The following is a 25,189-nucleotide window of genomic DNA, read 5'->3' on the forward strand; positions in this document are numbered from 1 at the left end:
ACAAACACTTGTTCTTAGAGAAGGAAAAAAAGACAATGTAGATTATTTTGCATTTCTTGCATCGTGTATAACGCACAGAGGACGGGAGTGCAATATGGAAAGTGACATGGCTGCAGAAAGGGAGAAAGCTGGAGACTGCCCAGCCACGGTCAGGGCAAATATTGTACGTTAATGTGAATGTATATAGTATTTGAAGAGGTCCAAAAAAATAATAATAATGATAATAATAAAAGAAGAGACGTTTGCCAAATAAAAAAAAAATGAAGATAAACCACTGAACTATGTAAAGTTTAGGAAATAGGTTTTAAAAAAAAGCAAAATCCACGTGCTCAGTAGGAGCATTAGTTTTCCGGAGTTGCAAAATCCATCACGTGTGTTTTTAAAAAAGTAGGGATTTCAGATCAAAAGTTCCCAGTCACTAGTCATTGCAAAGGGAGGTTTGGCTGAGGGCGATTGACTCAGAACCCTAAGGTGGCTGTGTTTGGATGTTTTCCTCTCCCCTGCAACCCACCCCCGAACCTCGCCCTTGTTTCTACCGTTTTCAGAAGCACTGTGTGGTTCTTTAGAACATCGATTCAGGTTTTGGAACAACAAGGAGTCCTTTGTTTAGCACAATGGATACATGCAGGGCTAGGCGGCATTGTTCGGTCCCACTGCGGTTGGGTCTGCTTTGCCCTTTCTTTTCTAGTTGTGAGCCCTGGGTCTCTTAGCTGCATCGCATCCAATGTGAGTCCTCCCCGTTCAGTTGCACCCCACTCAAGCTCCCTCCTGGTGGCTGTGAAGTTGTAAAGACCATGTTGTGTCTCTCCTCAGAAGTGTGGCGTGTTCCCATGGAGAGGTTTGGGGTTGTGGCTGTTTCTCTCAGTGGATGTGGCTCTGACGCCGTTTGGTTGTGTCGTCTTGGCTCTGGGACGGGCTGTCCTGGAGAAGGGTGTGGAGGGCTGTGTTTGATGTGTACTTTCACTGCCTCTGAGGGATGGCTGTAGACGGTGCCACGTGGTTCTCCACAGCTGATGCCGGCTTGTCCTAGGATTCTAGGATTTCAAAGCGAGACAGACCCAGGCAGGAAGTGGGGTTTGAGGGAAGTTGTTAGTGCGATGCTGCAGTCCTTGCGCCCTGCTGTCCCCTCCCCTGGCTCAGCTCTCTGCCACAATGGGGGTATCAGATCTTAAGAACCAGGCGTGGATCCCATCCTATTGAAGGCAGCCAGAGTTTTGCTGTTGGCTTCGAGCAGGACGAAGTCACAGTTCTTACATCCAAAGTTTGCAGGCTTTGAACACCTGGCAGTTCTGAACTCAGCGAACCCGGCAGCATTTGAACTCGGCCAGGAGCCAACAAGTGCCAGAAGCACCCCCATTCTGTAGCCCTCCTCTCCCCCGCCATGCCTACACGGTAACGTGTCCCAGGGCCGCCCAGAGGATTCAGGGGGCCTGGGGTCTTTGGCGGCGGGGGGCCCCCGCTGCCGAAGACCCGGCGCTTCGGCGGCAGGTCCCAGGGCGGAAGGACTCCCCGCCGCGGGTCTTCAGGGCACTTCAGCAGTGGGTCCGGAGCGGAAGGACCCCCCGCCGCCGAACTGCCGCCGAAGACCCGGAGCGGAAGAAGCTCCGGGGGCCCCGGAGCGAGTGAAGGACCCTGCTCCAGGGGCCCCGAAAAACTCTCATGGGGGCCCCTGCGGGGCCCGGGGCCTGGGGCAAATTGCCCCACTTGCTCCCCCCCCCCCCGGGCGGCCCTGACGTGTCCTCACATGACAATCTGGACACCTTACGCTGTTGGAAGCTTACATCCCTGGGGAACTGTGGAAGACTTTCCTTAACTTCCTCCAACCCCATGGCAGCCTGGTCTTTCTAAAGCAGGCCTGGATTCCGGGCTAGTAAGAATCTTCTCCTGGAAAATACCAGCCCACATGAGCCCCCCACCCCCGAGAGACAGTTCCTCTAAAGTCCCAACTGCTGCTCTCCAGAGGAAGGTCACATCCTCGGTGAGGGATGAGAGGAGGGACACAGTAAGAGACAAAGCAGCCTGTAAATATCTGTGAGTGCAGAACTTCCTCCCCTGGAACTGATTTGCTGTTTGACGCAGGCCGGTCCCAGCAGCAATGCCACTGGACTGATCTCTCTGCATTGCTGAAGGTCTCCCTAGGACCTGTAGTGAGTCTTGAAGCCCAAGGTGAAGCTGTGCAGAGACTGGTCCCTCTGCGGGAGCCGTGTGCTGCAAACCAGCCGGGCTGCCCTAACTCGCTGGGCTGGAGCTATTGCTGGGGGTTGTTTACCAACCATTTGACGGTAGCTTGCAGCGAATCCAGCCAAAGACCTTTTAATGGGCCAAACCGGAGAATTCGTAGCTTCTGTTTGTTTCCTTCCGCAGCCTCATTCATCCAGCGTTAGGTTCTGACCCTGGTTTTCTGACATGCATCACTCGCCCTAAGAACGATTGTTGTGTTTATTTATCACGTGGTATATGTATATTGTCTATTTTTCTTATATTTCATGAAAAGAGGTAATATATAAGAGTTTTCAGATGTCATTAACCGCAGGGTTCATCCTGCCATTCGTAGTGTTTGTTATTTTTCTAAACCTCCTCTTGTGCTTGAATTTCGGCCGCCTCTCTGTCCCATCCATCTCACATCTGCTCAGCATCTGGACCCTGCCGCTCTACCTCCAACTTGCTTAAAAACCATAGACGACAATTGTATAGAAAGGAAATAACCCCATTTAAAAAGAACTCAACAAGCTTGCCTTCAAACCAAAATCTCTGGGAGGGGAGAGGTGATCGGGAGGGGAGCCTCTTGCGGAAGTCCAAACCGGAAAGCTTTAAAATAGAGTATTTCAGTGGCCAAAAAACCAACAGGAGTATGCAGCTTCCCAGACAGTGACGCTCGTGGGCAAGAGGGTGGCACAAAGAAAAGCAGGCGGCAGCAATAGAGAAAACCACTCGCTGGCTCCTATGGGTAGGGCTAGAGGATGCATGCGGTTCCAGGCTCTTTCGTTGTGAGATGGTCTTGCTAAACCTCCTCAGTCAGAGCTTTCTTATGTGTGGGCTTTGCAGGGTCACCTCACCCTCCTGTGTCCTGCTAATCCCTGATTCCTCTGCCAGTGCCCCCCATTGCCTGGGAATGTTATTCCCAGTGGAACATACAACAGCTGGGAGAGTTAATAGCCTCCTCAGCCATGGCCATGTCAGCAGGTTTTAAATCCCTGGGGCAAAGCATCATGGTTAGATTGTGTAGTGCGTGTTGTGTGTACGCCTTGCAGTGGGCCAGATTCTGCTCTCAGTGACTTACCTGCAAGCGCTTTGTCTCCATGGGGTTTGCAGGGATGTCACTAAGAGCAGAATTTGGCCTGCTCCACTGCGTATCCACCTGCCTCATGGTTACAGTGTAGGCCCAGCTTGTGTAGGAAAAGGAACTTAACCTAGGCCAAAAATCCAGGGAATGCTGACTCTCCTGGGCCCAGGAGCTGTCCCCGTGCATATTACTGGGGGGACGGGTATAGGGGGCAATTGGGAGATTTCTCTCTCCTGGGTGGTGGCTCTTTGGGCCTCTTTTTGTGAAGTCCCTGAAGATGATCAGAAAAGGAAGGGCCAATGTTTCGCCCCTCCTGCAGCCCGTGCCAGGAGCTATTTAAGCTGGGTGACCCTCCCCACATGGCAGCTCTGCCTGGGGAGCAGCAGGAGTGTGGGAGGGAGGGCGCCTGCTGCTTTCCTTCCAGCGGCCCTGGGGCAGTGAGGAGAAAAACAGGGGATGAGCCCAACCCCAGGCAGGGGTGGGGGATGGTTTTGTGGCTAAAGAAGTGGTGAGGTCAGAACAACCTCAGCTCAGCACAAAGGCATCTGGGATCCGGGACATCTCGGGTGGCACCATGTGTCCTCCAATCCCATTGACGTCACTGGGCATGTGGTTCTCTGCAGGACTGGCTCATCGTTTGCAATCAATGTGTGTCTCGGCCCAGCATGGTGCCGCGTTCATTCAGGTCACCTTCCTGTTCCCAGGGGCGGAGGGAAGCGGGCGTGTTTGGCAGGTCATTCCTGAGGCCAGGTTCTTTCTCGGTGCTGGAGCCCGGCCCTGCGCTGCACATAGGATCAGAGAGTTTAGAGCATGCGCCCGAGGGGCGGAGCCGTTTATTGACACAGGGACAGCGAGATGGGGGTTTTGTTTGGCTTTACGCGTGACTCACCGTGGACCCATTTCCATGGGGGGCTCTTTAACTTGGGCCCATCCCTCAAGTTTCCAAATTGAAATCCAAGCTGAAACCAAAGCACCTCCCTCCTGCCCTGCTCCAGCTGGGCAGAGCCGCACCCCAGGGACCTCATGCCAGTGCGGCTCTAGCACGCGAGTGCCGGACGCAGCCATTGGATTGGCTGGCCAGAGTTTAGTGGTGATCCTAGACGTTAGCATTGGAAGAACTCCCTTAGGATCTGTTCAGATCATGCCAGGGTCCGGGCAAGACTGTTCCACATGGTACATTTACTAGGGCTTTGCTTAGTCCTGTTTTAAATAAACCCCGTGATGGTGTTTTGTTCCCTGGTCTGCCGCGTCTCACTGCCAGGTTTTCCGGAGAGTCTATATTCTCCCTTTCTTAATAGCATCCCATTGCTGCTAGTTACACTCTCTTCTTGCAGCCAACATGATCGCGCTCTTGGTGCTTCACCCCCATAAAATACATGTGGAGTAGGACTCGAATCGTATCCCTCCATCCTTCCTCATTGCGCAGCTCTTCTCAGCTCCCCTCCAGCCGTCCTGCCAGCCCCCACCAATCCGTCTTGCTCTTCTCTGAAAGTCTGGCAGCCAGGTCCTGCCCAGGCACAATCTTCCTAGTGGGAGTCAGGCTCCGGGACAGGGGAGCGTGGGACAGGCACAGCTGGGTGAACAGCGAAGCACCAAGGGTGCATCGCCCCGGGGAGGCAGGTGTTGGGTGCACTTCTCAGGGTGCACCTGTGATGTGCGCCAATGGTTCTTGAATGCCAACTGGTTGCGTCTCATGGCTTAGATCCCCCCAGCCCACGCCTAGGCTACTTGGAGGCAGTTATAGCACAGGCGAGTCAGTCTCCCTGAGACTGCCAGCAACATCCTTCCGGTCACACGCTTACCAGCAAACACAGGCAGAAATTACCTGGGTGTGATCTATTCTGTAGGGGCAAAACAGAGCCAGTGCTGCTGGTGCAGCTGTCTTGCTTCTGGCCATTGCCCCATGTGAACTCACCATACATTCCCTGTACGCGTGCACACACACACACACACACACACATATTGTGCTCTTGTCTCTTCCTCTTTCTTACGATCCTCTTTTTTCTTTATGGGCATCCCCACCCAATTTAGCGGCCTTTGTGGGGGATGGCTGGGCTCATGTGTACGCTAGTTACAGCAATGAATGGGAGGAGAAGGAGTTTCTTGGGCTGTGATCCCCTCCCCCTGGTAGGCGGGACCCTGCTTCCCATCTCTCTGCGCTGGTGGTTTTATGTAAGGCAGATCTTGGGGAGCCAGAGGGAGTTTTTGTTTCTTGTAACAAGCCCATCTCTTGGCTTGTCAGTTGCTTTGGAGAACAGCAGCAGGACACCCCTGCTTGGGGTGTCAAAAAAACAGACGTAAACACAGCCCAGGGAAAATAAATACAGAGCAAACCCAGGTTCTCAGACTTTCTGCTAAGCCTCTTCAGAGCGGCAGATTCTGGGATCCCGTCCAGATCTGGCGGCTGAGCCTCTGAAAGGCGGCTTTGCAGCAGCAATCCAGGAGAATTTGCTCTGATTCCTCACCTCAAACAAACAAACAAACAAAAAGACCACCAGGTGCTCCCAGAATTTCCCCCTTCCTTGCACATTTCCTTGTCCCTAGCCAGGGTGTGACCCAGCCAGCAATTCAGGAGAGCCCAAACTGCTCAGCCCAGCCTGAGTGGAACTCCGCTAAGCCCCGGGGATGGATGTGACCCACCCTCAGTTCTGCTCCTGCTCCCCCCTCTCTGAAGCGACTCTGCCAAAAGTCTCGAAAGCCGCTGACATGCCCTGTCAGAACCCAGTAACCTGCTCCTGCCAGGCCCACGGGAGTGCCAGCGTCGGGGGGCTGGGAGGCGATTGACTCGTAAAACTGTGCAATACTTGAATGAAAGGGGGTGGGGGAGGCATGGCTTGTATAGACTGGTGGGCGTGCGTGGAAAAAGAGTTTAAGGAGGGGAGAAAACAGAAATCACGCACCCCGCACCCCACCCCGCTCCCTGCTGTTTGTGGGTTTCCGTGGCCATTCCAGAGAAATGACGACATGATAGGAGTTTTTTTGGCATGCTGCCCCTCCCCCGCGGTTCCCTGCTTTCTCTAACTGTACTGTATGTTTGACCTGTGAAAGATGTAAACATTATGATTCAGGTTATGTCTGTTCTTAACTCTGTATCCGTGTAATAAAGACAATTTAATATCACCCCGGGGGTATCCGCTGCTGTGATTTGTGTTCTGTTCGGCCCCTGCCCTCCTCCCCCAGCGATGTGCCAAACCAGGAGGCGGGGAGAGGGGAGTTGGGGAATGACTTTGGTTCTATCCATGTACCCAGCATGAAGGCCACAATTTTCAAGTGACCAGTGATTCTGGGGACCAATGTGAGAGGCCTGATTTTCAAGCAGCGAGGATCCCCAACCCACTGGCAATCAAGCCCCCTTAAGATGTTTCAAGATGGGTCCCCAAAATCACTCGTTGCTTTTGAAAACCTTGATGAAGAACGGCTAGGCCACTTCCCCTGTTCACAGCAGTGAGGGCTGTATCCTGATCAGTGGGCCTGGGGTCAGAGGGCCACCATTCCCTGGAGGGACTCTCTGTTTTTGAGGGGACACCAGCAGCAGAGGGGACATGGGGAAGCAATTCAGCCGCACAGGCAGAGCCGTGAACAAGGTTTAATAAAGTTCCATCCTTTCAACGTAACCTGCCTCCAGCTTTGCTCTTTGCAAATGAAACTAGGCTGGGGCAAGGCCCACGGCACTGGAGCTGGGCTGAGGACGAGCTCTTGTGGGTGTCTGGGGTTGGGTCGGGCAGGGCTCCGGTTAAAGGGCTGTGCATGGGGGTTTGGCTCCCGACCCGCCCGCTCTGACCTCGCCCAAGTTTTCCAGTGTTTGAAACAGTGGCCATCTCACAAGACTTTGGCCACGCCCAAGCCAGAAATAGAGGAGGCCCCTTCCAGTAACCAAACCGCAGGGGCAGCTCCTGGCCTTGCTGTGTGAACCCCCCACTGAAATCCCAAGGGGTCTGGATTTGCGCCATCCCTAGCTAACAGCAGGCATATTTCAATGCGGCCTCTACCCCCCCAACCGTGCATTCCCATGCTTTGCACGTACGGGACAAACTCCCATGGAAGCCCGTTCTCAAACTGCGCCCCCTGGGGCACTTGCTGGTGGGTCCCCAGAGAGCCCGACAGTCAGATGTTGCTGGCACCGCCTCTAGATCTCCTTGTTGCCAGCTGCTGCAGCAGATAAAAACATCTGGAAACAAGGCGCCGCTGCTCCAGGAGGGGGAGGAAAGGAAACAAGAGCCACCAGCTGGAGGGCTGGGCAACAGCACACGGGAGGAGGAGCGCGGGGCTGGGGAAGGGGAAAGGGAGCAGGAAGTGGGCCCATTTCAGGGGAGAGGGATTCACTCCTGGACAGGCCAGGCCATGTTGGTTCCCCTGAGGAAGGGCTGCTTTAATTTATAGCCGACTCTGAGAGGGTGTTAGGGACGTAGTGAACCAGCGCGCGCGCGCGCACACACACACGTCAATGCCCCCAGCTCAACCAGCACTACGCACTGTGGAGCTGGGCTCTCTGGCTGGAGCAGGGCGGACAGACACCTTGCACTGCTCTGCCCCCTGCCAGGGGGCTTGCCACTGCTGGGACCCACAGTCCTCATTACTTTGGCTTCAGGTGAATCAAGCCCTGTGTATAGCAGGCTGGTTCCTCCACCATGGAGGTGCAGCCACCTCTGGGGTGAACCGCAGCAGCCTCACTCAATGCATCTCAGTCCTGACCTGCCCCCGCCCATTGCTCTCCTGCCCCCCTCTCCCCAGTGTTGAGAGTTGAGGGGAGCTTCGCAATGCCACGGAAACTAAATGTCTGTGCACGAAAACTACTGGGGGTTCACTTCATTTCAGGGCCTGCAATGTTCTGTGCACGGCCCAGAGCCGTGCACTGGTGTCAAACACGGGGGCGGATGCCCTGGTGACTGGCTGGGAAATACTGGGCTGAAAGGCTTCTTACCAGAGCAGCATTGGCTGCGGGGGCTGAGAGAGCAGAGTCCAAGGCCCTGCTCCAGCCGTGCACTACAGCACCTGCTTAACTTTCACCAGGGGAGTAATCCCGTTTAGCCCAATGGGGCTACCCAGATGCTTGAAGTCGACACCTGCTTTCCTGGATTGGGGCCCCAAACAAAGGACATCCCAGACACGTACACATAGCTCTGCCAATGCCCGGCAACTCCAGCTGGCAGGGACCCTCACTGCAGTCTAGGGGGCCATGCACAGCTCGGTGCGAGCCCGTCTGGATTCAAAGGGAGGCTCCTGGGGAGAGGTAATATTTAGTTCCCTCCACCACCTAAGCCGCCCATTCCAAAAAAATTCTGGGCAGAGATGCCTCAGTGCACCCTTAAAGGGGGAAGGAGCAGTGACATTACCTGCAAGCAGCTCAGAGGGGAACAGGAGCTGTAAGGTGACCCCCATAACAAGGTAGAGTAGGACACTAGTGTGATCAGCTATCTAATCACTAGGGATCTAGAACCCCCCACCTGCTGCTTTGAAGCACAGAAGCTGCTACCCAAGGAGCTAAAGGAGCTGTACTGCCAAACCCTCTCCCCCAGCAGAGATAACCTATGAGCTGGTCTGACCCCCCCCAGCAGGGAGCTCTGGTGCTCACACCAGCTGGGCTGTGACCCCTCCGCCCCTGGGTGGGTCACCGCTGCCTGCGATTGGCTGCTGATGTATCAAATGGAGAGCTGGCGGGGGCTGCCCCAGGTGTAGTTTCCTCCTGGTCTCCAGGTTCCCTAGAGTGGGTTGATTTGTTTGTGAGAAGGGGAGTGCTCAAAATGTTTGGCTTCCAAGCAAGGTAAAGGGTGAAGCAGGGTCCCCCTGCTGCAGGAATGGGGTGTCCCCCAGATCTGCCTGTTACTTTCTGTTCCTCCAGTGCTGGTGGCATTGGACTGGTTTGCCCTGGGCACAGGTGGAATTATCCGCTTGCCTAGTTCTAACGTCAGGGCTGTGCTCTGGCAATGCAAAGGGCTATGGCTGCAGCAGCCACATTTCAGTGACGGAGCCAAACCTGTGGCTTTAGGGGGCACTGGGCTGGGCTGGGCTGGGCTGGGTGGGGGATGGTTTTCCCCAAATGGTGAATCTAAAGCCTTCCAAAAAGCCAAGGCTGCCCCCCCTCTGCTTGGGGGCACAGGAATGGCTGCTACTGGCCTTGCCTGGAAAATACATGGCTCCTATCCTGTTCAGAGCTGTCGTACGTACAAGTTGCTGCAGCATATCTAGTCCCACGTGCTCAGAACTCAGGAGCTGGGTGTCATGAGACGCTCATGAGATTTTAAAAAATAATCCGTGTTGGGTTCTCTTTCTTTGCCTTCTGGCTCTCCACAGCTCCCACTGTCCAGCTTTTCTCAGCAGCCGGGGGGCTGGAGACTTACTTTAAAAAAAATGCAAGCTGCAGTTTTCCTGTAACCCTCCTTCCTGACTCCAGGAGCTGGGGCTTTAGGCAAGATGCCCAATGAAGTTACAAGATTATTAGTCGTACCTAAGAGCCTGGGTCATAGACCAGGCCCCCAGTGTGCCAGGGGCTGTACAAAGAGCTGACAGTCTCCATATAAGAGAAGAGACATAACAGGGGGAGTGCAAGGAAACAACGACCGTGCTAATCAGCATGAGGGGCTGTGCTCTCGGCACACCATGGCCAAGTTTTTGTCGGGCTCGTGGCAGAGTAGGGATTTGAAGGAGGATAACGAGGGGGCTTTGTGAATATGTCTGGGGGGGGGGGAGCGTGGGCGAAAACATGGAAAGTGCTTCAGCATCTCAGCGGAACCCAGCGTCTCTAGCTGCTCAAATGTCACTTGAAACCTCTCTTTGTTTCTGCCGCGGTTCCCATAAAGCCCCCTCTTTCTGGACCCCTCCGGGGCCTGGTGGCAGGACCCACCACCGTCCCTGGCAAGGGTGGATTCCTCCTGGGACGTGGCCGAGATGGCAGCTCGGCAGAAGGCCGCAGATGAAGACTCAGACCTGAGCCCGCTGGAGGGGGACAGTGCAGAGGAGCTGGGTGTGCTGGACCCGGTGAGTGCGTGTCTAGAGCGCTGAGCTGCAACCACTGACGTTTGTCTTTCTGGGGACCAGGGCCGGTGCAAGGAAGTTTCGCGCCCTAGGCGACACTTCCACCTTGTGCCCTCTCCCCCCCCCCCAGCCCTGCGGCAGCTCCCCGCTCCCTCCTCCACCCTGAGGCGCCCCCCCCCCCACGGCAGCTCCCCCCCCTGCCCTGAGGCGCCTCCCCCGGGGATCCGTGCGGCAGCTCCCCACCCCAGCTCACCTCTGCTCCGCCTCCTCCCCGAGCATGCCGCCCCCGCTCTAATTCTCCTCCCCTCCCAGGCTTGCGGCGCCAAACAGCTGATTGGCACCGCAAGCCTGGGAGGCGGGAGAAGTGGAGCGGCCGCTGCGCTGGGAGAGGGAGTCTGAGCCGCACGTGTCAGCGTGCCGCCGGCAGCCCAGCCCAGGAACGCTGTAAAAAAAAATTGGGGGCACCGCTTTTTGGCGCCCCCAAATCTTGGCGCCCTAGGCAACCGCCTAGTTTGCCTTAATGGTAGCACCGGCCCTGCTGGGGACCTGCCCTGGGGCAAGAGGGGAGATTCTCTCCCCCCCCTGTTTTACAGTGGTGATGTGGGGTGCAGTTCTGCTACGTCTTTCCCTCGAGGCTCGGGAGCCGTGTGATTCATTGGTTGGCTGAATGTGATTTGGTGGCACTAATTTCATCCATGCAAAAGCATGGGCTGGTGGATGGGACACTGGGCAAGGGAGGACTTGGGACACCTGGGTTCTGGTCCTGGCTCTGTCACTGACTTACCCAAGGTCCCAAGGCAGGCCACTCTTCGCTGCGTGTGTTTAACTCAGGTTAGCTATCCACCGTTAGCTAATCGCAGGGAAGACATGGCAACTCTGCTTGAACTGGGGTAAGCCGCTCCGGTTGAAGTCTGTGGGGCAGCCAGGGGTCGAACTTGCGCAGCTAACCCCAGTTGACTAGAGGCTCTGCAGAGACCTGCCATGAGACAGGCCCTGCCCTGTAGAGCTGACACTGAGCAGACAAGACAGACGCCAGGTGGGAGGAAACTGGACTTGGCCCTGGGGTCTCCTCTTGCAGCTGCCCCTCTCTGCACTGGGTTCTCACGTGCTCGGCCTCTTGGGTTTGGTGCTCAGGAACTGGAAGCCATCAAGGCCAAAGTCCGTGAGATGGAGGAGGAGGACGAGAGGCTCAAGGAGCTGCAGGCTGAGGCCAAGAACCACCTCATCCTGAGATCGCAGGCAGGTACGGAGCTGCAGCTCCCCGGGGAGGGGTTGGCTCCCGAGGGGTGTTAAGCTGAGGGTTTAGCTGAACCTGGGAGGCGCATGGGACAGGATTTCCTACCGCAGGGCCAAATGCTGCCGTGTTTGAGGCCTCAAGGGACAGCCAGTGCCATATCCCCATTAGCCAGAGGGGTGGATAGTGACAGTGTCAAAGGCTCCCTGGCCTAGTCTGCCTCCAAAGGTGCAACTGGCAGGGAGGCAGTGGGAGAATGTGGGATCTCTGCTGTGTGAGAGTGGATGGAGGACCCCTATGCATGGCTTAGGACACTGAGCATGGGCTTCAGAGTGAGGGCTTATGGGTTCTGTCCCCAGTTCTGCAACTGATTCTGCCCTGAGCCTGGCCATGGGCAAGTCACTTAACCTCGGTCAGTGATGGAGACAGCTTTCATCCCTGGGGTGTGGAGGCTTAGGGAGTGAGTGCAAAGCTCTTTGAAGGTGCCGTTGGTGCCAGAGCTGCTGGCTTGGCACAAGCACCTGGAGCTTTCCAGGGTTGAAGTTCTATTATCTGGCCATTCCTGCTCTGCCAGATCAGCTCTAGGGGCACGAACCAGCTCCTGGGGCTAGGGAGATCCTTCCCTCAGGGCTGGCTGTTTCATTGTGGTGGGGTCTAGCGCCTTTCTCTGAAGCTCAGGCCACTCCAAGAGGCAGGCTAGATGGGTTACAGGTCTGAGCCTGTCTGGCAGGTCCTTGTAAAATACCCCCCAGCCCCTGCAGGGGGCCTTAGTGCCTCTCTGGTGATGACATGCTCCAAGGACACAATGTGGCATGTTTGGGGTAACACTCCCCCTTCCCAAAGGGGGACAGACCCCAAATGAGGAAGAGAATAAACACAGAGGGCTGCAGGACTGGTTCCCTCAACAAAGGCTTGCGCCTAGCCAGGCATCAACCCACTCAGCTCCCCCCCTGGAGATCGTGGTTCAGATACGTCTGTCACACGTGAAATGAGTTCGGTGGCCTCAGCCTAGTTGGTCCGTAACGCCCATTGCATGGTTTGCCGTAACTAGAGAGGCCCTGGAGTGGAACGAGGGGAGGTGGGCTTTGGATGAGGACTTAAGCGCGTTGGCAGATTTGGGGATTGGGGGTGCTCAGGACAGAAGTGGCAGGAGGTGGTGTGTGGAGGAAGCATGTCACCTTGTCTTTCACCTTCGAGGAGACCTCCTGCTCCGAAGGGCTGAGGGGCTAGTAATTCAGTCTCTAGGGCTGTCAGGGTCGCCCTCCCATCAGCACCAACCTCACTTGGCCAGAAACCCCACTGCCCCCCTGTCGCTCTCTTTCTGTGCAGCACCTTCAAAGGAATCCTTGTCTCGGCAGGTATTCCCTTTCCTAGGACAGCAGAGGAGAAAATCGAGGCTGATCAGAGATCCATCTACGTGGGCAATGTAAGTGGGATAGGTCGAAAACCACAATGAGACCCCCCCCCCCTTCGGTGACGTTCCCAGGGCAGAAAGCTCAGCAGAGCTGCTGCTCCTTGTGCTAATGGGCTGGGGGTGGGATGTGTCCCAAGACGGTCTGTCCCAGCCCTCCTGCTAGGAGCAGAGCGGGATGAACCACACGTTACTGGATGTGCTTAGCATCCCCTCCTATGAGGGAAATGGGTGAGAGCCGCTGTCTTGAACTTATTTCAAACTTATCTGCTTGATAATTTCCACCATTAGTCCTGGGTCTGGGGCTCACTTGTGGATATTCAAAAACACAAGTGGCTTTGCTTGGGCCTAGCTAGGCCACACCGTGTTGTTTCTGTTCCCTGACTGGATGGTCAAGACTTGGATTCAGGTTTCCAACTGGAATGTCTGATTCTTTCTGGCCGAGAGTCACCTCGGTGCAGTGAGCGGCCAGCACGAGGCTCAGGCACTGCTGCTGTGCTATGGGTCTACGCGAGGCCTTGCGAGCCAGCGTCACCGGTGTCAGTGAGCGTCTTCCTGAGAATCCTTGTGGAGGACGAGGCCAAAAGCTGCTGAACGCAGCCCGAGCTGATTCGCTTCTTGATTGGTGCAGACTTTCACAGGAAGGGTTCTGTGGCATTAGCCTAGCTCTGTATAACATACCCTATAAGAGCCCTGAATCCAGAGGCAAAGATGCATGGGGGCAGATCTCATGTTCTGATGTGCTCCAGACAGGAGCTCCTCGACATGGGGTTAAAATCTACCAACTGCAGTGAGTGGGCATTGAACCAGCTTCCAACATGTGCCCTGCACATGGGGCAAATTCACTGGCTGGTGCCATTGGTGAGGTTCCCCGTATAATAGCTGGGCATGGGGCACCTCCTAAATCAACATTATTTATTATCACTGTTTAGTGCTTGGTTGCAGCCCTGAATAATTTGAGCTGGTGGAAGGCCGAGCCATTGCAAATGACATTCCCGGGCTGGCTGGCAGGGCATGGGCATGTGCCCTTGGTGGTATCTGAATGGAACGGGGATGTCTTTGCAGGTGGACTATGGTGGAACAGCAGAAGAGTTGGAGTCCCATTTCAATAGCTGTGGGCAGATCAACCGAGTGACCATCCTCTGTGATAAATTCTCCGGACATCCCAAAGGGTTAGTGCTGTGCTCTAGGGACCCTTGGGTTGTAGCAGTTTGGGGTGGGGTGGGGAATATGTTCTGAGAACACGACGCGTGATCCTCATATCTTTGCTCTAGAAATTCCTTTCCCAGAGCCCCATTAAGGGGAGGCGGCCATTCCTATTTCTTCTCCTGTCTTCAGCTGGGATCATCAGATCTCTGCAGAAACCTCTGCTCTCTCTGACTTCCAGCATCTGCAGGGAAACCAGCTGTAGGACCAGCATTGCTTTGGGTTGGGGTTTAAGGTTTCTTTCATTGTCCTCTTCCTCTGTTGCTGCCCACCTTGGGTGCAGAGAGCTCTTCTGCAGACCTGGCATGTCTGGCTTTGGAGGCTAAGACCGAAGCCTAGTGCTTTACTCCTTCCTCTTACTGATGGTTGAAACCCGGTCTGGAAACCTGTCAATATCATTTCTGTCTCTGCTGATGTGCTCCTTCCATCTGGCACAAGCTGGGATGAAAGGCGCTGGGGAGACGGTCTGAACTTTCGATACTTCGCTGATTTAATGATTAGTGTCAGCACGGCTCACGGCTCTACATTAAAACAGAGGTGTATATTTTTATTTCTATAACTAACTTGGCTGCTGCTTCTCTCCTCTCGCATAGCGGAGTCATGGGCTGGCTGTCTCCCTGCGTTATAGAGAGTCAGGATTTATTCTGAATGTGCTGACAACATGCTCGGTGCTGTGGGACACCCACAGAGTTGGCCTCTGCCCTGGCCAGGCAGCAAGTGAAGGCGCTAGTCCTGCGCTGGGAGCGCGTGGGTGGAATTCACTGCCCGTGCAGATCCCCATTGACTGCAGTGGAGCTCTGTGCAGGCCCAGCAGTCCAGTCAAGTGCCATCAATTGCAATATCAGAGCCTAAGTTTGCCAGGGATTCAGAGCTATCGCATGACTTGCCTGGTCATTGAAGCTGGAGAATTTTCCTTGATTCAGAATCCCCTGGGAAGCTTAGCCCCAGGTGCTTTTCCTAGCTCTAACCACATTAGAACACTCTGCCACTGGGCCAGTCCCCGTCGCAATCTGGACTCAATAGCATCTGTCTAGCGAGAGCTGCACTTGAATGCAGGGTGCGAGCTCGGTTTCAGATTGGGGCAGGGGGCTCTATGCTGCCTAGGTGGGCTGTCTAGAGCATGGCTTACCAGGTGGTGAGAGAGATCGCAGCCCAGGGAAAGAGCGTTGGCAACCGTCGTGCTCTAAACATTGTTGAATGGTTGATTGCACGACTGAATAATTTGAACTGATGGCAGTAGGTATCGCTCCAGTGCCAGCCATGGTGTGATCTGCTACCCTCCATTCTCTCAGCGCTGTCTGGAGAGGTGCCTAGTCAGTTATCTGAAGGAAAGGCCCTTAGAGTGGCAGGACAGACTCCCCATGCTGAGCAGCAGACCGTGATGTTACCTGGCCACCTGCGCAGGTTCCCGTGTTGTGACCTCCCCGAGCAGATGCTGCAGTGCAAAGGGGACGCTGTCTTCCTTTCCCTTCCCAGGTATGCATACATTGAGTTTGAGGACAAGAGCTCTGTGAAGGCAGCGGTGGAGCTGGACGAGAGCATGTTCAGAGGCCGGGTCATCAAGGTAAGGACACCGGGCCCGACAGGGGTGCGAGGCAGGAGTGACTAGTGCCATGAACCTAGGGAGGGATTCGCCTTCCTGATGAACGCACTTTGCTTCCTGGGGGTCTGCACCCGGACCACAGACTGGGCTAGAGATACGTCATTGGGCTGCAGCTGTTTGTACTTGGTTCGGGTGACTCTGGGTGCTGAAAAAGGAGGCCTCCCAGTGCTGAGTCTACGCCTCCAGGTCTCCCAGGGTGCAGGCCTCAGTCAGGGTCTGAGCTGCTCCTGCCTGGCTCCAGCTTCTTTGCTGTGGGTTTCATCGGTTTTGCCTCTTGCCTCCCTCCTTAGAGACGCTGCCCCCTGCCTGGCGATAGGCCTTGCCCTCTGGGGACGAGGGGCCAGCTCCACTCAGGGAGGGCCCTTCGGTGCCACTGTCTATAGCCTGGGAAATGTAGCACTTGCGGCCACCTTCAAACCCTGCTTTCTCCCAGGCTGGGAGGCTGCTGCAGTTGGTTCACCAAGATGCTGTCTCTGATTCGAGTGGGAGACGCGCCGTTTGTGAGGGAAGTGTTGGGGCAGGGGTCATAGAATCATAAAATATCAGGGTTGGAAGGGACCTCAGGAGGTCATCTAGTCCAACCCCCTGCTCAAAGCAGGACCTAATCCCAACTAAATCATCCCAGCCAGGGCTTTGTCAAGCCTGACCTTAAAAACCTCTAAGGAAGGAGATTCCACCACCTCCCTAGGTAACCCATTCCAGTGCTTCACCACCCTAACCAGGGTCCTGGCCACTCCTTGATCTTTGACTTGTCGCAGGTGCTGCCCAAGAGGACCAACATGCCAGGTATCAGCACAACTGACCGTGGGGGCTCGAGGGGCCGTTTTCCAAGCAGGGGGGGCCTGTCGCAAAGGGCGAACGTCTACGGAGCGCTGAGAGCAAGACCCCGAGGGAGAGTGTACAGGTGAGCGGTGACGTTCCCTGCTGACAGGAGGTCGGCAGTAGAATGGAAAATCCCATGCGCTCTCCTGCCTGGCAGGGGTTTGGTGCGGGATATCTCCAGGCCTGTTGCTGTGCTAGCAAATCAGCTTTGCAATTGGCACGAGAGGGGCATTTTCCCTGGTCACTAGGTGTCCCAAGCATAGGCTGTCCCTATCTGACCAGCTGCTGGGAGTATCACAAAGAACTCACCTAGCCCTTTCCATGGCTAAACACCAGCAAAGCCCCTCCACCTGCCAGGGAACGGGGGATGGAAGGGAGGAGTATTTATCCCTGTTTTCCAAAAGGAGCAAACCAAGGTGTACACCTGCCTCAAAGTTGCACACTCCCTGTGTCTGCACTAGACTCTTCTGTGAGCTTTCCTCCATGGCTACCTGCAGTACTACGAACGGTGTGAGCGCTACTGTAGACTGGCTGCTGGCGCTTCAGTCTCCGGGCGGCCTGCCTGGCCCTGCTCGGAACAGATCTAGGTGACATAGGAATGAAAACGAGGCCAGCTATGCAAGTGCTCCCCTCGGTGGGAAAACTTGGGAGAGAAAGGTCTAGCAGAACCAAGGCCATTGAATCAGCCCGCAGCACCATGCTTACTCCCTTCGCCCAGGCTGCCTCTCTATTGTAATGAACTCTTTGTTTAATGACTGGCGGCTGCCCGTGTTTGTTCTGCAGTAATCCCTTTCCTTGGTTCGTGTGGGTTTCCACTCGGACTTTGAAGTTGCCCCAAGTGTCAGTCCATGTAAGCTGCCCCATTTCGAAGAGGAGGCAGGGGTGTGCAAGAATACAGACAGGACTTGCTAGGGGCAAGGGGAGCAGGGGGTTAATCAACACGAGCCTTGATACTTCTGTCTCCCCCCCAGTAAAACCAGAGTAGTGTTCCCCGTGGGGTCAGAGATGGGGGGAAGGGGTCCTGCAGGAATTGTCTCCTAAGGGCTTGAGGATGTTACTTCAGAGAGAAGCCTGCACTAGAAGCATATTCCTCTCCTGGTCCCACGGGCAGTCACATGCTGTTAACATCACCCGGGTGTCCACATGGCAAGCGGGAGGCTGGGAGCCGCGTGCAGATGTGAACGTGGGCAACCTGGCAGGGCCTGCGGGCGGCAGCTCTCCTGCAATTGAAAGGGATAGAAATGAGCAGTGACTCTTGTGGGAGACGGATGCCCAGGGTGTGCAGTACCTGTGAATGTCCTTCCACCTCGGTGACCCAAGCATGGCTGGCTTCGAGGCACACTGAGATGAGCACTGGGACCGATTCTCCAGCCCGTGCCTGGGCTTCCTGCTTCAGCAGGAAAGTGCCCCCATTGCTAGATACTGCTTGCTCTGCTTTATAGGCTCCCTGTGGATAGCCGGGTTTATTCCCGTGGCATAGGGAATTCCTCTTGACCCTGCCATGCTGTCAGTGAAAGCAGGCAGCGTGGTCTAGTTGAGCGCAGCCCTAGGAATTGGCTACTCCAGGGTTCTACTCCCAGATCTGCCACTGACCTGGCAGGGCACCTCCCCGTCTGTGCCTCAATCTCCTGGCGGGGTTGTGCTAATGAAATGCTTGCACAGCACTCTGAAGACACGGGGTGCTAGGTAATGGCTCTGTGGGCAGGCCTGCGCCCTGCAGTTTGGAGTTGATTAGTACATTCAGCTCACTCCAGCATTCTTCCAGCCCAGCCCAAGAGTGGATGGGGGCTCCCTTCAGGGCCACTCACCACTGCCTCGAAAATGGAAGTTGAGCCTATCAAGGCCCATATGCCCCGCTGATGAGACCAGCAATTGAACGAGTCAGTCTCCTGTGGTGCCATTAGGGTGACCAGACAGCAAATGTGAAAAATCAGGACAGGGGGTGGGGAGTAATAGGAGCCTATATAAGAAAAAGACCCCAAAATCAGGACTGTCCCTATAAAATTGGGACATCTGGTCACCCTAGGTGCCATCACCGGGTGGAACGGGCTATTACGCTGTGAGCTGAAGCCGCTTGGGAGCAAGGAGATAAGAGCTGTCTCTGGGCTGTATTGAGGACCAGGAATGCTGCTCGTTCGTCTGTGCGAGGCCTAGGGCAGCCGGGCCATCTCGAATGGCCGGTCTCTCCCACGCTGAAGAGCAGACAGTTTTGATTCGGTAACTGACTAAATCGCTGACCTAAGACCATTGCCTGAGCCGGCCTGTGCTTGCTGATACTGCTTTTGTTCTTGTCTAGGGGTCGTGGCAGGTTATCGCCGTGGTACTCTCCCTACTAGGCCGAAGGATGGGATGACGCTGGAGACTCCAACAGGGCTGGATTTAAAAGTGGGGGATGGGAGGGGGGTTTAAAGAGAACCTACCCGAGCAAAGAGAAGTCTGGACGATTTTAATATTTTTGCCTGGATGGAACAGTGCAGTTGCATGTTGCGCAGTTAAGGGAGTGAGTTGTTCTGAGGGAGAATGGAGCCAGGCTACCAGAGCCACGCTGGCACTTTCCAGGAGCCAGAGGCTTGCCCCGAGTTTGGTTACAATGTCAAATCCTTCTTGTTGAACCCAATATTCTCCCAGCTAGAAAGAACAGCTGATCTCCGGGCATACATGGAGCGCTCTTGACAGTGAATAGGAACAGAGTTCACCAGATGATCGGCTTTATCCTCATCCTGTAGAAACTGGAGGACAGGGCTGCATTTTAGGACTCCATATAAGCCAGATTTGGCCCTCTGGCACCGATCTAGCAGGGATGTGGGTGGGTGGGTGCTTCTGGAGGACTGTGCAGCGCATTCAGACAGGGCTATGTTGGAGCGATGGGGATAGCGGGGAGCATGGGAAAACAATCCCTCTAGGAGAAGTGAGCTGCAGGATGTTCTGTTTCCAAAACTGTCAGCTGTACTTCAGCTGGGCCACAGCTGTCAGGAGCGTCTCTCTGCTCCACCCGCTGCTGCCACCGTGTGAGAAGGTCTAAACCCCTCCTGCTGCCAGACTGGAGAAACAGATGCCTCCACTTTGCTCTCTGTGACTCACTTCTTCAGCTTGTCCTGTGGATCATGGATGCTGACATCTCTTTAGCACAGGCGGGTCCTCAAGACCCTCCAAGGAAAGTGGGATCTCTTCTACCCTCTAGAAGGGCGGGGGTAAGATTCTGGGACACCGCTTAAATTCAGATCTGGCCTTATTTTTTTAACAACTGTAAAAACCTCGTTAGGGTCTTAGATAAATTTTGCAGGGGAAATCCAAACTTTTTCCGTTGAAGTAAAATAACTCATTAGGCCTTTGTCCCTGTAAGTGAGTGGTCCTGATTCTGCTCCTGGGTAGAGGAGTGAGCATAACTGTGGTTTTGGCTTTCTCAATGTGCTCCTACTCTTCTGTATCTAAGAGCAGGATTCAGCCCTGTAAATCTCCTGGAAGAAACGGCATCCCTAACCTGGCTTCTCTTTAAACATTAGTGTGTTTTCTTTAATGTCTGGGGTTACACAAGACCTGACTACCTGCAAACTCTCTCCCCCGACCTTGTTCTGTAGCTGTGATGCAAGTCCAGGCACTCACTGTTTCACTTCTGATGGGCAGAGTTTGAATCCAGTCTCTAGTGACAAGGGTGAGTTTTGTGGGTCTAAGCTTAGGCTCTATTTCTTCCTCTCCCAGTGCCCACAGTTTGGAGGTCAGCGCTGGAAGGCCTAGGCTGAAGTAGCAGGGGCTGTTGCCAGTCAGGGTGGAAGTGCATGGAGGGGGTTTTGTGTGGGAATTCCTGCGCAGCACCTGTCTGCGTTGTGCGGTCCAAGCCACTGCAGTTTGTCTCACTTTCATGAGCGCTAAACTTGCTCCTATTTTTAAAGGAAAATGTTTTTGGTTAAAAAGAAAAGCCTGGTTAAGAAACCTCGTGAACAATGTTACTGTGTAAAGTTATACATTTAAATACATTTTATTAGAATTCCAGCACTAACCTGTCAGGACCTTTAGTCAGGTTTCCCTTTTCCCCAGCTACAACTGATGCAATTACTAACCCTTAAGGCGGCTTTCTGGGGACGCTGTCAGGATAAGAAACCTATTTTAGAAACAGATTTCGCTCCTTGTTAACACCTTGGATCACTGAATTTCAAAAATCTAACTCTTCACACATGTTTACTATTTGCACTTTGTCTAGCATGGAGCATAGAGAGACTGTTGCTTCACTTTCTGGTTCTCCTGAACCAGCCCATAGTTTGGGTTGCAAATTTTGAAGGGACAATCCAAACCTTTCCCATTGATTACAAAAAAAAGTCATTTCTGTTGGTAGATCTTTTATGCCCTAGAGCTTTTACAAAACCTATTTTTTGGGTCTAAAGTACCTGGCAGTGACCTTTTAATGACTGTTAGTGAAAAGGAAACACTGAGTGCTGGTCTTGGCAAGTGGAAAGATTTAACTCACCTTTTTATGTGTAAAAGTTTATCAAAATAGTAAGGTACAGGTGTGACTTGTTTGGGTGGGAGGGGAGCTGGAGAATGGGAGAGAAGTGTTTGACACTTAAGTTATTACTGCTGAAATGTATTGATTGAGCTGAGCAGATTTCTCTGATCAAGTTCTGTTTGTGAGAAGGTACTGTTTAATCGTCAGATATCTTTTTTTAAAAATAAATTATCCTGCTGTCTAAAAAAAGTTTCTTCCACAATGAAAGTGCAGAAAAAGCAGCAGACCTGTCTTTTGCACTGAACTAGCTGCCTTTAGAAGGCTCTTAGACCACAGAAAAAACCACACCTACTGCAACAAGAAGATGTTTATTAGAGAACACCATAATATAGGTCCATATCCACTGACGTGGTGAATTTGGCCCATAGTCAGGAGCCAAGTGAATTTCCAGTGGTTGGAGTAAGTGAGGTCTTCCAGGTTAGCATGTGTTAGAAGATGAAAGGGCTCGCTCTTTGTTTGCTGCAGCTCTGTCCTGGAAATCTAATTGTTACTTGTAGTTAGACCATTGTTGGACCTTTCTCAAACAAGGGACCTGCAGGTTTTCCTGGCATTCCAAGCAGAGCTATTCTCTCTGATTGGCAGAGACATAGTCATGATGCCTCAAGTTCAGTAAGAGCACAAGAATGGCCTGCAAGCCAGCGCTTGAAACCCTTCTGAATGTCATTCCTCATTCTCTGCTATTTCGCAGTGATTTAACTGGAGTGTTTGTTTTTGAACAGTTTGCCCCTTCTCAGATTTGCAGGCCCACATGCACCCCGGTGTTCAGTAGACTTACCCTGGGGACAAACGTGGCACATAACATCATACAGCTGTGCTTCCTGTCTCCCTTCTCCTCTCATCAGTGAGGATTGGCTCCTCTGAAGTCAGAGAAGGAAAACCTCTATTAGCTCACATCTTCCCCATCCCCTGAGGATCAATGCAGGATTGTCCCTGCAGCATGTGCAATGATTTTATGGCAGATACAGAGCTGGATGCCTTAGGAAGTGCTTGGAGTATGGAAAAGATGGAGAAACCCAGGAATTTCTCCACTTTCCAAGGAACGAGAGTTGGGGGAAGATTAGGAAAACCAGCCAGGTGTTGATGCCGAGTTTTCAAGAGAAGTTTAGACTATACGCATCCAGTGCAGCTCTGGTGTTCGCTCGGTGTTTCCTTGAGTCAGTGTCTCCTGGACTCTGGAGATTTGAATTTCCCTTGCTGTGATCACAGAAGCACTCTTTGTGTTGCCAGACAGCTTGGAAAGCAGTGAGCAAATGGCTAGGAGCGCTCAGAACCTCTTTCCTTCCAAGAAGCCAGGAGAAGAAATGGTGGAGTAGAAAGGAAGAGGCTCCTGCCTTCTCCCATCATCCCAGCATTCAGAAAGGGCAAGGCAGAGCAGGATCCAGCAGCACTAGTGAGGAGGGGGTTAGAAAGGAGGATTCATAGAGAGGAGGGGGTTCATAGAAGAGCCACAAGAATGATTAAAGGATTAGAAAACCTGCCTTATAGTGACAGACTCGAGGAGCTCAATCTATTTAGCTTAACAAAGAGATGGTTAAGGGGTGGCTTGATTACAGTCTTTAGGTACCTACATGGGGAACAAATGTTTAATAATGGGTTCTTCAATCTAGCAGAGAAAGGTGTAACACCATCCCATAGCTGGAAGTTGAAGCTAGACAACTTCAGACTGGAAATAAGGTGTAAATTTTTAACAGTGAGTAATTAATCATTGGAACAATGTACCAAGGGTCGTGATGGATTCTCCGTAACTGACTGTTTTGAAATCAAGATGAGATGTTTTTCTAAAAGATCTGCTCTAGGCATTATTTGGGGGAAGTCCTATGGCCTGGGGTGTACAGGAGGTCAGATTGGATGATCACAACGGTCCCTTCTGGCCTTGGAATCTTTGACTCTAGAATCCTTTATAACCAGGGCAACCTATCCATGTTGTATTCTATTATAATGGTTGTTACACTAGCATTGTGCTAGATTCCCTGAATTTACTACTACCATCCAGCCTCAGGATTGGTCTCCCATCTAGTGTACCTGTACTGGTAAGTCTGTTCTAGTAATAGCTCGCAACACCTTGCATCCTGTGGGTAGGATACACCTTGTTGAGATAGGTACAGTCCTTTGTTTTGGTGCATATACCTGCTTCTAATCTGATTTCCATTTAAGAATTCACCTTAATTTGTTCAAATGCCTACTGCCTTTGGCAGGTTTGTATGTTTATTTCAACCTTTCACCTATTCTGAGGGAAGAAAACAGGAGACTAATGGATGTTAGACAGGTATTAGTGGGGTTAGTGTGCAATCCTCAATGTAGTCCAGAAAATGAACAGAGAATTCCCTAACACACCCTGTTTCTCTTCTGGCCAAAACAGGATCGTCATGTCACGGTCCCTTCTGCCAGCCACTCCTGTATGTGTGTGTACATGCACAGTGCAATGAGAGTCTGACATGTGATCCATACGATGGGCTCAGACTGATGCAATGACAAGTTGGAACGGGAAATACAATGCACACTATTATCTCTGCCCTCAGGGTGGCTATTTTTCTGCTACCACAGGACTGCAACCCCACTTTCTTGGGCTTTGATCTTAAAGTGGAATTAGTTATGTCTGGATTAATTTGATTAAAGCAGCATGCATGTCTCTGGGGCTGTGGAAATGCAGATGGGGAGGGATAGCTCAGTGGTTTGAGCATTGGCCTGCTAAACCCAGGGTCGTGAGTTCAATCCTTGAGGGGGCCATTTAGGGATTTGGGGCAAAAATCTGTCTGGGGGATTGGTCCTGCTTTGAGCAGGGGGTTGGACTAGATACCTCCTGAGGTCCCTTCCAACCCTGATATTCTGTGATTCTAAGAACACAGACTAGGTACCTGCATAGGTGGTTCTAATGCCCCAGTATAATATGAAGGACTGCCAAGCTGCTGGAGATAAAAGTGAAGATGAGACACAACAAGAAAAAGTAGAGCGTCAGTAACCTGCTTTGTAACACTAAACACTTCAGTTTAATGTGGCTAAAAAAACCTCATCCTCCATAACTGTTATAGAACCACAAACTGGGTGTTTGCAATTACTGGTCAAATTTCAGGCAGGTTTGCACGCACTAAAGAAAATACCAATGTATGGTTTGAGTAGACTCTTGCGCACTACCCATACTTAATGCCATGTGGATCACTTAGCACTCTCCCCCATGAAGGAGGGGATTAGGTGGAGGCACTGGATGGGGTTGCTGGAAATTGGGGTCCAATTACTGGCTCTGCCCCAGCCATCTTGTATGACTTTGGCAATCTGTGCCTTGGGTAAAATGAAGCCAGGTGTGTTGGGAAGGGTGCAGCTACTTATGGTGCTTCGGGTGTGAGTATCCAGTGATGGGCCCTGTTGTACTAAGCACTTGAAGCTGTCATCTCTTTTCAAGTAATAGTTTTTTTGCTTTGATAGTTACAGGCTTCAGTATGTGCCCACCTCACTGATCTGGAAGCTCCTACCACAATGAGGAAACATGGTTAAGGAGCCAGACTTGGTTTAGTTTAAAACATTGTCAGGAAAGAACAGCATGCTCTGGCTGCAGCTCAGGGAGCCCAGTGTTGTAAGTGGCAATGAGCAGAAAAGGCTGGTCCACATTCTGCCTGAACTGCATCTGTTAAAGCCCGTGGGTCCTCTTATGACTAGATTTAACAACTGCACAATGCTCTAGCAAGAAGAGGTGGTCCCAGTCCTGATCAGAGCAGTAAACCAGTTCATTTCAACTCTCCCAAGAGTGGGGTCAACCTAAATTTGCCATTCACAGTCTGCATTAGATGTCTATTTTGCTGAACAGTTGAGCTGGCTGCTGTTCTCTGATCATACTGCACCAGGCACAGCTATTTCAAGCCTAAGTTAGGGGCAGATTTTTACAGAAGCATCTCAAGGTTGCACACCTAACATACAGCTGCATCCACTTACACTCTCAACTCTGCATGCAATTTGGGCAGACAACTCTGTGTGCAATTTAACATGCAGCCCTGGGCTTTACTAAGATCGGACATGGACAGTGATCAATAGCTCACTACCTTTGTCTTTATTTAGGAGCAAGAGACCCTTCCATACTAGTTAAAAGCAAAGCCTATATTCTACTAAGCAAGTTGTGCCACGCTCCACAGCGTGACTGGCCACAAGAACACAAGCAGACATAGATC

At 52.8% G+C, this 25,189-nt stretch overlaps 1 protein-coding gene across 1 annotated transcript; it reads left to right on the forward strand.

Moving 5' to 3' along the window:
* The first annotated feature begins 10,168 nt into the window (after positions 1 to 10,168).
* On the forward strand, positions 10,169 to 18,867 carry PABPN1L (PABPN1 like, cytoplasmic). The gene is made up of 7 exons (XM_065416776.1): positions 10,169 to 10,258; positions 11,390 to 11,498; positions 12,848 to 12,915; positions 13,966 to 14,072; positions 15,583 to 15,670; positions 16,468 to 16,613; positions 18,828 to 18,867. The coding sequence occupies exons 1-7, from the start codon at positions 10,169 to 10,171 to the stop codon at positions 18,865 to 18,867; spliced, it is 648 nt and encodes a 215-aa protein (XP_065272848.1).
* Positions 18,868 to 25,189: the final 6,322 nt, after the last annotated feature.

This window comes from Emys orbicularis, chromosome 14 (assembly GCF_028017835.1).
Source record: "Emys orbicularis isolate rEmyOrb1 chromosome 14, rEmyOrb1.hap1, whole genome shotgun sequence".
NCBI classification, from domain to species: Eukaryota; Metazoa; Chordata; order Testudines; family Emydidae; genus Emys; species Emys orbicularis.

Bases quoted from the DNA above. Each gene is read 5' to 3' on its own strand.
- PABPN1L (XM_065416776.1), top strand. From the start codon at position 10,169: ATGGCAGCTCGGCAGAAGGCCGCAGATGAAGACTCAGACCTGAGCCCG. The intron at 12,916-13,965 runs GTAAGTGGGATA...ATGTCTTTGCAG, and splicing joins GATCCATCTACGTGGGCAAT to GTGGACTATGGTGGAACAGC. The intron at 15,671-16,467 runs GTAAGGACACCG...GACTTGTCGCAG, and splicing joins TCAGAGGCCGGGTCATCAAG to GTGCTGCCCAAGAGGACCAA.